We start from the raw sequence: 13977 nt of genomic DNA on the forward strand, positions 1-13977 counted from the left end.
AGGAAAGACATCTTAACTCGTTGGTGTCGCTGAGAGAGACCAAGCTTATAAAGCTGGTGGACATTCAAAAATTGCATGAGTTACAGATTTTTTAGGCTCTCCACATCGTGGACAGTAGTTGTCACTTCTCATGTTACACCGTACCAGATTCCTCGTCACTGCCACATAACCAGTTATCAGCTGCCATATAAGATGACAAATCTTTTGTGGAGCTGTTATCTTCCAAGCAAATGCTTGAAGCTTTGTTATACTAGGTTCCAGAACCTCCTTCTCATCAGCATCTAGTAAGTTCCTAGCTACCCAATATCCTGATTTGACCGTATACTGTCCATTTTTAGTATAGTTCCAGCAGAATGTATCCCGGCGATGAGTGGTGCTTATGGCCTAACTCCTTATGTAGGATATATCAGCAGGGTCAACATAGTTCTCCATTAGCCCAACATCTCATTCCTTCATATCCTGGTTAATGAGATCACTGACTCACATTTTCGGATGCAGCGCTGGGGCCAAGGGCCGTGCTGGTCTAGCTGGTGTTGTCGGGATCCAAGGATCCTCCCACGCCTTAACCTCATATCATGAATGTACCTTATGTATGATTCGCAATAATTGTAACTTTCGTGCTGCTGAGATACTGGCCCACACATATGATGGGCTGTTTACAGAGATTGTTCGTAAAGGCGAACACATTCTGTAGTATCTTCCCTTCAACACTCTAGCCACCAGCGAATCAGGGTATTGCACTAGCCTCCATAATTGTTTTTCCAGTAAAGCAAGGTTAAACTCATGGGTCATACGGAAACCAACCCCGGCCTCCTTCCGTGGTCTGCAGACCTTTTCCCACTTTGCCAAGTGAATTCCTCTCTTTGAGGGGTTAGAACTCCACCAAAATTGTGCAATGGCACTAGCAAGGTTTTCGCATATCTCCAACCGGAGCAAGAAACTAGACATAACATAAGTCGGAAGAGCTAACAAGATAGATTTAAGGAGAACCTCCTTTCCACCTTTTGATAGCCATCTGCCCGTCCATCCATTCACTCTATGCATTAATTTATCCTTCAGAAATGCAAAAAAATTGCATCTGGATCCGCTAATATCTTCTGGAATTCCTAGATATGTTCCCATTCCTCCTTCATTCTGGATCCCCGGAGTATCTTTGATCTGTTGTCTAACATTTGCGTTAATCCTCTTACCAAAGAGTAGGGAGGATTTTTCAAAATTAATGCATTGTTCTGATGCTTGTCCATATTTCTTGACTACTTTCATCACTTCTTCACATTCACGGAGCTCTGCCTTACATAAAAAAAATCTATCATCAACAAAGAGAAGGTGGAATACAGAAGGACACGCGCGTGTAATGCGCATCCCCGTTATCTTCCCTTGGTTCTCTACATGATTAAAAAGGCTAACGAGCGCTTCCGTGCATAGAATAAAAATGAAAAGAGACAAAGGATCTCGTTGACGTAGACCTCTCTCTAGAAATATATTTCCTCTTGGTTGTCCATTCATAAGTACCTTGTATTTCACCGATGTAACACACCTCATAATCTAGGTAATCCAAATCTCCGAGAACCCCATCTTCCGCATAAATGCCTCAATGAACGTCCACTCCATTCTGTCATATGCCTTACTCATGTCCGTCTTAATGGCCATCCTTTTGTTTCTTCCGCTTGGCTTAGTTCTTAGGGCATGAAACATTTCTTGAGCAATCATAATATTGTCTGAAATTTGTCTTCCATCAACCAATGCTTACTGGGTTTCTGAAATTCTATCTGGTAGAACTTTCTTTAATCTCTGGCATAAGACCTTAGAGATAATCTTGTAGCTGACGTTACATAAGCTGATGGGCCGGAACTGGGACATCTCATTGGGATTATTCGTTTTTGGGATACGACAGATATTTGTATCATTCAAACCACTCACAATTGATCCTTCGAAAAGAAATTGATTAACCATATGAGTTAAATCATCTTTCACAATATCACAGAATTTCTGATAAAAGAGAGCTGTCATCCCATCTGGTCCAGGAGCCATTTCTCGATGCATCGCAAAAAGTACTAATTTAACTTCTCATTCAGTGACCGGAGCTGTAAGATCACTATTTATTGACTCAGTAATTGTTGTGGATACCTCTGATAGCGCATCCGCTATATCTTCTGGGTTTGAGGATTCAAAGATCTGTCTGAAGTAACTAGTAGCAATGACTACCAATCCTTCCTCATCCTCTACAACATTTCCATTTGCATCTTTAAGTTGTATGATTTTATTCCTAGCTCTCCTCTGCTTTGTCAATGCATGGAAGAATTTTGTGTTTCTATTGCCTTTTCTTAGCAAAAAAACTCGACTTTTTTTGCTTCCAGAACATCTCTTCTGCCTTAAGGGAATCAGAGAGTTCCTTCAAGGCTTCTGCTATTTCCTCAGTCGTCGTATCATCATTCGAATACAGCCCATCAACCTTCTCTTTAAGTTCATTCACTAGTTTTTATGAGTTCAAATTGTGCCCTCTCCTCCACTGACTCAAGGCTTTACGACAACTCGAAATATGCTCCATAATATTTGTGTCGGGTGGAAGATCTGGAGATTTCCATCCATCCAAAATTACTTGCCTTAATTCGTCATTGTCCAACCACCTTTTGTCAAATTTGAATTTTTTTGATTTTCTTACCGGTCTTGTGAGAATATCTGCTAGGATCGGACGATGATCCGATCCCCATAACCTCATATACTTTACAGCAGAATGAGGAAATTTCTCATGTCAATCTTCATTTCCAACAGCTCTGTCGAGACGGCATCTAACAGTTGATCATCCTGCTCTCTTTCCCACCCATGATAGCATGTTCCCAATAAAAGGGAACTCTAGCATACCACAATCGCTCAACATATGTCTAAAAGGTAGAAACGATCTATCAGGGTGTTGTCTTCCTCCTTATTTTTCATTATGACCTGTGATTTCATTAAAATCTTCTATCATAAACGAAGGTCCATTTCTTGTTGTTGAGAAATACGTAAGACGTTCCCAAATGAAGTCAAATATCTAAATTGGATGATTTAGTAGATAAAATATAATCATTTATATAATATCATAAGATCTTATATTCAAGCTGACTCCCGCAAAACAGTGTTTTTAAAACCGGACCGGCTAACGAACCGGAATTGTTTTGGGTCATGGGTTATTGTGGTTCAACTGGGTTCGATCGGGTCTACTTAGATTAAACTAAATTTAATGATATTTTATAAATAATATGCATATTCTTAAAAAAAATCATATCAAATAAAATGTTTAAATAGCCGTAATGTGTAGAAAAACTTAAAAATAACAATTAAAATCTAAAATCAATATGACAAGCACAATTAAACTTTATTCGCAGATCTTATCACTCTAAATCTTCATAATCTTATAAAAAAAATTATATACACAAGTAAAATTATATTTTGAAATATAAATTTCACAAACGTAAATGTTTCAATTATTTAAAGTTTCCAAAACAAGTGATCATGAAATAAAATTTAAACAAACTGAGAAGTAGACAAAAACAATATCTTGACGTGAATATTAAACATTGTGAATCTTGTAATTTATGAGTTGTAGCGACGACAAAAGAAAAAGACGAAAGACGATACTTTATTAATCTTTAATAAAACTTATTTTTACTTGAAAAAGAAGAAAAATTAATTATTTCATTAACAAAATTTTGGTTTATATACGAACCGGGATTTGGCAGGTTCATTGATTCGCCGGTTCCCGGTTTTTTGATGGTTTGATACGGGTTTTAACTGGTTTGATTTTAGTTGGATTTTAGCATTAACCTAACCCAGATTATTTTCGGTTCATGGTTCAACCCGGTCCGACCGCCGGTTCGGTGTGGGTTTAAAAAGCCCGCAAACAAAAAACTCTAAGAAAACAATCATATTATAATGTTTAAACTATATAATAATTAAAAGAAAATTCAGGATTCGATGGAGGTTTGCAAGCTGGGGAGATTAGAAGAATCGATCATGCTTGTTGACTTTCTAATTGAACGGTTATGGTGTTTGTTTGTTTCCATTTAACATTTTAGACAAAGATGTTGCTGTGAAGCAACCTATTTTTGGAAAGATTAGCATAACCTCAATTACCCTTTATATCTTAATAAATCTGAGATTTTGGTCCTACTAATCATTAGAATTCCAAGAGAAAAACCTCAAGATACACATGTCCATGCATTATTTGTAGTTCTAAGACCATAATTATAGGGGAAAAAAAAATCAAGAACAAAGTATCTTCTCATATCAGAGGATACACATTAGATGACGAAAGTTAAATATTTCATTACTTTATCAACTTAGCTTATAATTAAAGAAAACAGCATCCAGTTGTCCACAACCATCAACCGATATGATATACCTCTCCAGTATCCCTCGACTTATTCTTCAGAAAATCTGTTTCAACTTGATTACAATAAATAAAACATTTAACAATGACAGAGATTCATTCACCAATGACAGAAATTCATTACAAAGCAAACATTTATTTTAAATAAAGAAAAATTCACTCAATAGAACGAAAGATATAGCTTTTGCAGTTTAGCGAGGTCCAGGGGTAATTCCAATATCAAAGTTCATGCTCACTTCTATGGAACTCTGTGAGTTCATGTTATGACTCGTTCCTCCCCTTGAGTTTTCATATGCTAAACATTCGTTTATTTCGATAACAACTTGAGACATGGTTGGTCTTCTAGCTGAAGAAGGATTTAGACACGACATTGCTAGTTCAACTGCTCTCCACACAGAACCAGAGTCATAATCTCCATAGAGATTTGGATCCATGATGTTTTTGATGTCTCCTTTTGTAAGCATTAACCCAACCCATTCTGCTATATGTGGTTTTTCACGACTTTGATTGATCACTGGCTGATTTGTGATGATCTCTAATAGTACAATTCCGAAGCTGTAGACATCGCTTTTTTCGTTCAACCAATTTGTTCGATAATATCTGCAAAAAAATTTCTTTATGCCATTAGGAATGGTATGCATTAAGCTACAAATGATGAAAAACAAAGAACATATCTTTATATTAATTTGGAACAAAGTAACTAATCATCAATGACCTCACAAAACTTACTCTGGATCAAGGTAACCAGGAGTTCCAGCAACAACTGTTGACACATGAGTTTCTCCTTCGATCGGAAAAGATCTTGAAAGCCCAAAATCAGCTAACTTGGCCTGGAAATGTTCATTCAACAATATATTTGTGGTTTTGACATCCCTATGAACCATTGGTGGTTTGCATCCATTATGCAAGTATTCCAACCCTATACAACAAGATTCATCTTCACTAACGTTTAAGAAAATAAATAGAAGAAAAGAAATAACTATGTATCCAAACTTATATCAAACCTTGTGCAGATTCGACAACTATTTTTAGTCTAGTTTCCCAATTCAGAATAGATCCACCTCGTTTTCCTACATTTGAACCAATATATAAATATGTGAACACCATTAAAAAATATTATCTTTGTAAATATTCAATATACTTACCTGACATATGTTCTCTTAGGTCTCCGTTAGCCATATACTCATAGATGAGAGCCAAATTTTCACCTTCGTCACAGTATCCAACGAGGCTAACCAGATTTTTGTGGTGGACTCTTAGGAGAAGTTCCACCTAGAAAATTAAAATAACGGTACAATCAAAATTTGAATCCCTTAAGAATATTAATATTTTCTACATTTTTCGTAAAAGCTTTGCTAAAATGTACCTCAGCTTTGAATTCTTTATACCCTTGAGAAGATGAGTGTGAGAGCATTTTAACAGCTACTTGTTCAGTACCATTTACACTTCCATGATATACCATTCCAAATCCTCCTTTGCCAAGGACTCTTTCAAAGTTATTTGTCATTGTTACCACCTCTGAGTAAGTAAATCTTTTGTTTTTCGTCATTATTGCTGGTTCTGAAGATCTGGTTGTTCTATTATCTGATACTTGCGTATATGATGATGGACCTAATGTTACAATGCATCACTCAAATGACTTTTCATATATGTTTTATGAATATATTGCAATGTTTATGTTAATCTTAAAGCTTTTGTGTGTCTACCTTCAATGGTTGAGGTCTTTTTGTTTTTGAAAACAAGAAAGAAAGCCAATGCAGCTGCAAGAATAACCAGGAACGCGACCGATGCAACAGCCGGTACTACAACATTCGTTTTCTTGGAACCACCATTTCCGGTTTTGTTTACACATAGTCCATCCGGACAAATAAGATCTGAGTTTCCTTCAAGGCTGTGGGTTACCAGTAGTGTTAGTAACGATAATTGAACATATCAAGTGGTTTTATATAAACAGTATGATAATAATTACTTCAACTTTAGTCCTTTCTTTTGTAAAATGGCTTGAGGAACAGTGCCATTAAGATTATTCCCACTTAAATTTCTGCTAAGATAGATACAAAATTAGGAACATAACAGTCTTGTAAAGAAGGAAGCTACGAGACAGTAGAAATTGTATTTTCACAAAAGGACTCACATGACCAAGAGTGATTTCATGCCGGCAAGAAATTCTGGTACTCCGCCCGTCAAATTGTTGTTGGACAAGTCTCTGATTAAGCATTTGAATATACATAATATCTTATAATTAAGATAGAATTAAGGTGAACAAGCGTTTTATTGTGATCAGATGCGAAATCCAAAACTTACAATTCTTGTAAGTGGATCAGATCATTAATGCCAGGTGCGATGATCCCTGTTAACTGACTTGAAGATAGGTTTCTAAAGACATAATTACGAATACATTTCATGTAAAGATGAAAAATTGATTGACATGACTAACAGATAATATAAAGATTCATCTTACAAGGAAGTGATTATAGGTGGTGTAGAAATATCTAAGCTGTTGCAATTTAAACCATCCCACATAAACTGTTTAGGGACGCATGGATCTCCGTTCCATGTAATTCTAGTTAATCCATAAGTATTTTGAATACCCTTGATAGCAACAACTAGAGTAAAATTATTGTTAGTATCAATAACCAACCTATAAAAACTGAAGGATTAGTAAAAAAGGAAAAATTATAGACATACCATCATCTTGGTTTGTTTCCAACTGTGGGAAATCGATCACAGTGAAAAGCTCGAGAGCGTTTATGAGAGGAGGCAGGGTAGACTTGAGCGTCTTGGTTAGCTCCAAGATGCATTTTCCTCCTTCACACTGTTGTGGTGTGGAGAAGAATATAGTTTCTGTGGCTAACATTTTAGGACTATAACGTTCGTAGGCAAGTTTCCCATTCATTGTCACTTGGAATTCTCGGGTATCGAGTGACTTTAGAGTTTGAATCTCGGCAAAATGTAAATATACATAGAATTGGGTAGTGGAAGACGGCAATGTCCAGGTGAAGTTCCATGGCCAGAAAGTACTTATAGGCGTTGATGCTGACGCCATTACAATTTGTGGTGGTTTATAACTATTAGAAGCGTTTACATTGAGATCAGTGGTTACTTCTGTCCACTCTTTCGAATCGAAGAACGGATACCATTTACGATCATGGACATCATTGGGATACCTAGCAAAAAATATTAATCCGTGTATCAGAATAACATTTAAAATACGGTTGGAGATAAACGAACCAAACCAAATAAAAAAATTATAGAAAGATATGGACCGTAAAATAAACCAAACTCGGATGTGATATAACCAAACCGAATACACCAGAAGTTATTATTTTATGTTCATTCAATTATATATTTTTGATTAAGAAACACAAATTATCCCAAGCCAAGTAAAAGCTGTTCCCTCTGTTTTTTTAGAAGTGTCGTCTAAAATTTTTGCACACAAATTTATCCCTATTTAATTCATTAGTCTATTTGATTTTGTTAATTAATAAGCTAAATATAAAGGTAAAAGCTGAAAAAGTATTTAATATTTGCTTTGAAAATGTAAAACGACGTTTATAATAAAACAAAATTTAAAAGATAAAACTACATTTAATATGAAAAGGAGAGAATAAATGAAAAATAATTAGACTGAAATTCGGTCCTAGTTTGGACATGGTTTCCTAGAATTCAGAAAAACTTAAGCCGAACCATAAACTAAAAACTGAACTTGGTTAAATCAAAAGGGCGTGATTGATACCTTATGGTGCGATCTGAAGTGCTGAAATAATATCGGAAGAAATACTTCAGCGAACCGCTCTGCGTATTGTAAGTATTGTTCTGAAGTGGTCGTAGCTCTAAGGTATTAATAAAAGGATTACTTGTTCCTGTCTTAACTAGACAGACCTGCAGAGACTTAGATATGGTCCTGTGGATGATCTCTTCGATAGTACCATTGGTCCGTCCATTCATATCAACCGTTGACCAAAGATTCGGACCAATGTAAAGATCAAAACTCGGGTCGTTGGCGAGACCATCGTAGTTGCCGTACACGAAAACGGCTTTGATCAGATAGTTTGTGCTTTCCGTGACATTCACGGAATAGCAGTTTCGGACACCATCTGGAAAGTATCTAAGCTTCAAAGACGGTTTACTAAAGATTGCCTCAAACTCCTTTTGGATTTTTCCGGTTTTGCCACTTTGCACTAAACCATCGTCTGTTGAGTATGTTAATCCGGTTGAAGGATCGTTGTAAGGAAGATCGGTTGGCGATAACCCGCAATCCAAGCTGATGAATCCTAGTAAAACATGAACCAAATAAAACTTTTTGACGAAAATGGATGAAAAACAGCAAAAAAATTTATGTAAATACCTTTTTGGTCCTGAGCTTCAACGAGATGTAAAAGGGAAGAAAGATTGATACAGATCAACGCACATAACCAAAGTGCTTGATGCTGTTTCTCCATTATTCTTCTATGGTACAAAGGAGATGACATTCAAAAAAATAAAACACAAAGTTTTCTAGTAATGGAGATCACTTGTAAGCAAATAAACACGATATTTTTTTTTCAAAAAAAAAAAAAAAAAAACACGATATAGGTTTTCTAGGTCAACTTTGAAATAAACTAATAAGAAGAGTTGGCTGTTGCAACCAATAAAATTAAACTAATAAGTATGAATTGATTTACATTCTATTAAAAAAATAAACTTATACGATTCAATAATTTCCCCTTGACCTTACAGTTATAACATTATATTCCTACATGGACTAAAATCATTTTTTGGGCATTTTTTCAGATATCCATTTTTAAATTTTTGTCATCAAAGATCCACAAATAAGAAAATGACAAATATATTTCATTAAAGAGGCAAAAAAAAATTTCTACACATTGCTTTATAAATATATAAATATTAATAATTATTTAAATAAATAAAATAAAAAAACAATTTTTTATAGTTTCGAATTATATGTTTTCAAATTTGAAATTTTAATTTTAAAAAATTGATTTTTTTTTTCAAAATTGTTTTTTCAAATCCTTTTTTTCAAATTTGAAACTTTTCAAACTATTTTAATTTTTTTTTAATTTTTTAATTTTTAAATCTTCCTCCAGAACCTCACTTTTAATTCTAAATATTAGTTAATCCTATGAGTATAAATGTGTATTTACCCTTAATAAAAAATTGGTCATTTTCTCTTTGGAATCTTTTGGTGAAAAAAACTAAAAAACAATATATTAGGAATTTCTCTTTTCTTTTTGACCTTTTAAAGTCATATAGGCAAAATCTCGTTTTTTTTTAATTTTCTTTTTTTTTAGTTTCTGAATATAAAATCCAAATTAGATAAGAGACGATTAGATTCGTTTTTGATAAAATTTCAATTTTTGATTGGAATTTGATTTTCTAACAAAATTTCGATGCTTTCAAAAGAGATCTAAATAATTTCTTTTCAAGTTTTTTTTTTGTTTCCGAGAAAGTAACCAAATTAAATTAATTAAACTAATGCGGTTAGGCTAGTGGCGCTTGAGAGATAACCCCAATACGGCGAATTCGCAGTTCGATTCCCGTTGGCCATTCGGGCTGCTTTAAATGGTAAAAAGACGTGGCTGCTGCAGGATTCGTGGATTAATTGGTTGATCTCGGTCGCCGGATCCGTACGGTTATTAGACTAAAAAAAGTAACCAAATTAAACATCCATTCAGATTTTGTTTTTGTTTAATTAGCGACAAAATTAAAGTTGCTCTTCTGCAACTGAAAATAATATGCTGCATTTGCTACAACGTGGAAAAGTTATCTTACGCCATTTTTATAAGACGCAGAGATTGGGAAGATGGAAATGGTCCCAAACCCCTCAAAATTACAACAAATTTGCATAAAGAAAATAATGTTGCAACTGGCTTCGCTGGTCTAGAGAGGAGACGTGCATGCAACATACAAAACATTCTTATGATTCAAATGGTCGTTGACTTTGATCTTTGTGTGTAGTTTCAGTCGATGATGAATATTTGATATGTACTTAATTATGTTTTCCTTGTAATTAACTAGGTTATCGTCGGACTAGAGTTCAATAAGTTCAGGCTTAATGTCATCATTTATTTATTTGTTTTGGTTAAAGAACATTGCCTTTACGCGGTGACTCACGAGCACAAACTTCGAATTAACAGTTGAATCCGCAATCCGTACTATTTTTAACAATAATAAGACCTTTTTTTCTTGCTGTATCGATGTTCGAAATCGCGACGGCCTAACCAGTTTGTTGTCTGTATCGATAATATATATTTGAGAACGATAAAAATTTCAATTTAATAATATAAAAATTAAAAATATGTTGTAAAACGAAGGTTTTAGGTCTTAATATTTCTGTGTTATTATTAATGATCAACGGGGGTTCCTTTATATAAGGATTACAAGATAAAGATAAATGAAAGAGTACATATCCTAATCTATCTAGATTTAGAAAAACTACTAAAACATAAACTTATAAGGAAAAAGAAATAGGATTTTTTTTTTCTCCTAGTCTTGTGTGTGTGGCTGCCTCTCTCTCTCTCTCTAAAGTCAGTTCTCTCTTTCTCTCCTCTCTCTATGGTTTCGACCATCTCTCTATCTTCTATGTATTGGGTCGGGTCTGGTTATGGACATTCACCATTGGATTTATAACACTCTCCCTTGGATGCCATAACCATACATGATTTGTAGTACGCTTCATGTTGCCTCATTAAAACCTTATCAGGAAAACCCAGTGGGACAAAACCATGATGAAGGAAAAAAAGTACAACACGCACTACTCCCCCTGATGTGAACCTCACTGTAGGTTTCTACATTCTACGCATCTGATGCGTGATCTTTCCTGTATATATAGGATGGGAGTAATCGGCTAGTTTCATTACTAAGCCGTAACTAGACTACTTCGACCTCTTAGGTCGTTTCTCATGTCTCTTGACATCGAGTGTCGCGGTAAAGTACGTGGTTTAAACAATGTGAACCATATTGTCCTCGGAGATCACTATTTGGTCTTTGCAAATCGTGTTTGCATGTGTCCATGGTCTAGACGTGTTTGTCTACTGTCAAACTCTTTACTTTGGCGATTTTTGGTTACCATTCGACCATGTTTCAATCTGGCCGATCCATGTTTGGGTGATAGACCTCGTCTATACATGTCTACTACTTGTCTCATGAGTGTTCAAGATCAATGATCATTGCTGTGAGTTTTATAATCTCTTATTAAGTTATGGCTCTTTGGCCGAACACACTCATGGATCTCATATGTGGACATTGGTCTCTTTTGCCTTTGGTAATGTGGTACTCATTATTCTTTTGAATTCCTATCTTAATAATGATGATGTCGTCTCATGATCTCAGTTGCTGTGGATCATATCACACGCTAAGTATACATTATTAGGTCATGAATCTCGGCTTTCACGAGCTTATGGACTACAATACTTTATATCTGACAGGGAAAGATAGATTAAACATCTCCTCTTATCCTCACGACAAAGCCTTGTGGGAGTAAGTCATACAACAGCAGTAAACTATTCTGCTATGCTGGATTCTTAAGGGATCTGATGTCGGATTGCAACCTGATGGTTGATCTTTTCTAGCTCGTGATCAAGAAGAATAAGGGTCGGACGCCTACAGATTTGTTCTGTATCAGTCTTCTAACCTCTTTTAGGTTTAGTATAAGCACAAGGAATATCGAATCTTTATAAATATATGAACTGTTATTGGGTTGTCTTTTATACAACTCCAAGATCATGTTGTGATCAATTTCTTTTACATACTATATGCAGCTGCTTTTCAGTCCATGAATCAGCTTAGGAACGAAGCTGTTCTTTCATCTTATCCAGTGATCCATATGCTGCTTTACTTCATCATTTTAACTATTTTATTATGACCAAACCTTTTGTTAATTTCGAAATTTTGTAGCAGCAACCACCACATAGGAGTTCATCTCCTTATAATCTGTTCCTTTGATCTCTGTGAGTACCTTATGTAACAAGCTATGATCTAATGCTGTTATTAGGAAACATGAACACTTTAGACCTCGTGATCATGTGCCTTTTCTCACGGTTTCTTTATCTCACAAGATCCATCTATTTTACTGGTTTTATCAGATGTCGTTTCTATATATGTATATAGCCAATACGCCCATCTCTCCTTTAGATACTTTGAACCTCCACTTTTATCTTTCTGATTGTATGATCTTTATGATTGTATGATCTTTATGATCTCGATTATTTAACTTTGTATAATCTTTCTTTGGACGTCTTAAATCATAATCTCTAGTACGAGGATCTTTGCCAAGACAATGATTGTTAAAACCATTCTTATCATTCTTTTACTTTTTAATCTTTCTTTATCCAGCTTATAATCTTTCTCCTTTAATATTGAATATCAGGATTCATTTGTTTCATGCAGCCACTATTTTGATCACCCATATTTTGGCTCACGGTTGTTTTGAATTTGTGGAGAAAGTTCTTATTCTTATATATTCCCAATCCTCTTCTGAGATTCCATCTTAGACGACACACATATGTATGTGGTGGTTTATTCAAAATCTCTTAAGATGGTGTATGTCTGGTTTTATGACCCATATATAATCTGAGATGGGAATATCTATGCTCACTTATATGGCCTGATGCATATTATCATTCTATACATGTAAATTCATAATGTCCCCAAGCTTATAGACTTTATAATCTCATCCTTATAGATAATGGTTTTACATGGCCGAACCTTTATAGGTAATAGATTGTGTGCGGTCAAGCCTGCACTATACGGTCAAGTCCCGGCCAAGTCACGGCTGAGCCGTTTATTCTTATGGTCTATTCAGCCGGGTAATGACCTCTTTGGTTTGGCGGTTTGTATCATGGCCTCTACGGCCGAGGAATGGTCCTTTATGGCCGAGTAATGACCGAGCCATATAACATAACATGGTCTAGATAACTCTTTGTGCCTTTTCAATATTAATCTTTGCATCAAGTTTTAGACTAGGATGCCTAATCCTATCATGCCATATAGTGTATAATTTTTGTGGTGTATCTCAATATGATCACCACGGCTCTTGCCTCTCGTCATACTGATCTTCGGCATAGTATAAATCCGTAGAGATCATAGGTATAGTGACCACTTTCTTATAAGGTCTTAGGCATTTTTTTTTCTCTTTCCTTAAATCCGAAGGAACTTGTTTCCTTCTTTGCCCATTGTTTCTATTTGGAAACCATTTATAACTCAATGGGTCACATATCATTGGGTGTGTATAATGCCTTATAGGCAATGCCTTAGCCATAGTTTCTTTACTAGGCTTACTATACCCCTTTTACGATTTCTTACTTGATATTATGCCCTTTAGGCAACTCTTTATCAATAAAAACATTCATATGTTCAAGTAAGATCAGACAAGATATAATGAAATCAAAACAAACTCTTTTATATATATAAAAGCGTGAAACATTAAATAGGTTTAAAAGCAAATCACAAACTCATAGACTTAAAATAAAATTATCATGTCGAGATCTTTCTCTAGTCAATGTATAAGCCGGCCTCACAATCTATATTTTTCCACACGGCTTCCTTGGATTCCTCCTTATCATTCTTAGCCTCATTAACTTCAGGAGGTCTCATCTCACTGTTTCGTC

At 35.2% G+C, this 13977-nt stretch overlaps 1 protein-coding gene across 2 annotated transcripts; it reads right to left on the reverse strand.

Moving 5' to 3' along the window:
* Positions 1-4406: 4406 nt before the first annotated feature.
* Positions 4407-8828, reverse strand: LOC106331837 (receptor-like protein kinase At3g21340). Of its 2 annotated transcripts, XM_013770256.1 has the most exons (13): positions 8718-8828; positions 8106-8643; positions 7058-7536; positions 6831-6975; positions 6674-6745; positions 6504-6575; positions 6339-6410; positions 6076-6260; positions 5736-5980; positions 5515-5641; positions 5374-5439; positions 5099-5288; positions 4407-4969 (listed from the first exon to the last, which is right to left on the reverse strand). In XM_013770256.1, the coding sequence occupies exons 1-13, from the start codon at positions 8809-8811 to the stop codon at positions 4561-4563; spliced, it is 2694 nt and encodes an 897-aa protein (XP_013625710.1). In that variant the 5' UTR covers positions 8812-8828; the 3' UTR covers positions 4407-4560. The 2 variants fall into 2 exon arrangements, with proteins under 2 accessions (XP_013625710.1, XP_013625711.1); XM_013770257.1 differs by lacking the exon at positions 6339-6410.
* Between the last annotated feature and the right edge of the window lie 5149 nt (positions 8829-13977).

Source organism: Brassica oleracea, chromosome C3 (genome assembly GCF_000695525.1).
Source record: "Brassica oleracea var. oleracea cultivar TO1000 chromosome C3, BOL, whole genome shotgun sequence".
Lineage (NCBI taxonomy): Eukaryota > Viridiplantae > Streptophyta > Magnoliopsida > Brassicales > Brassicaceae > Brassica > Brassica oleracea.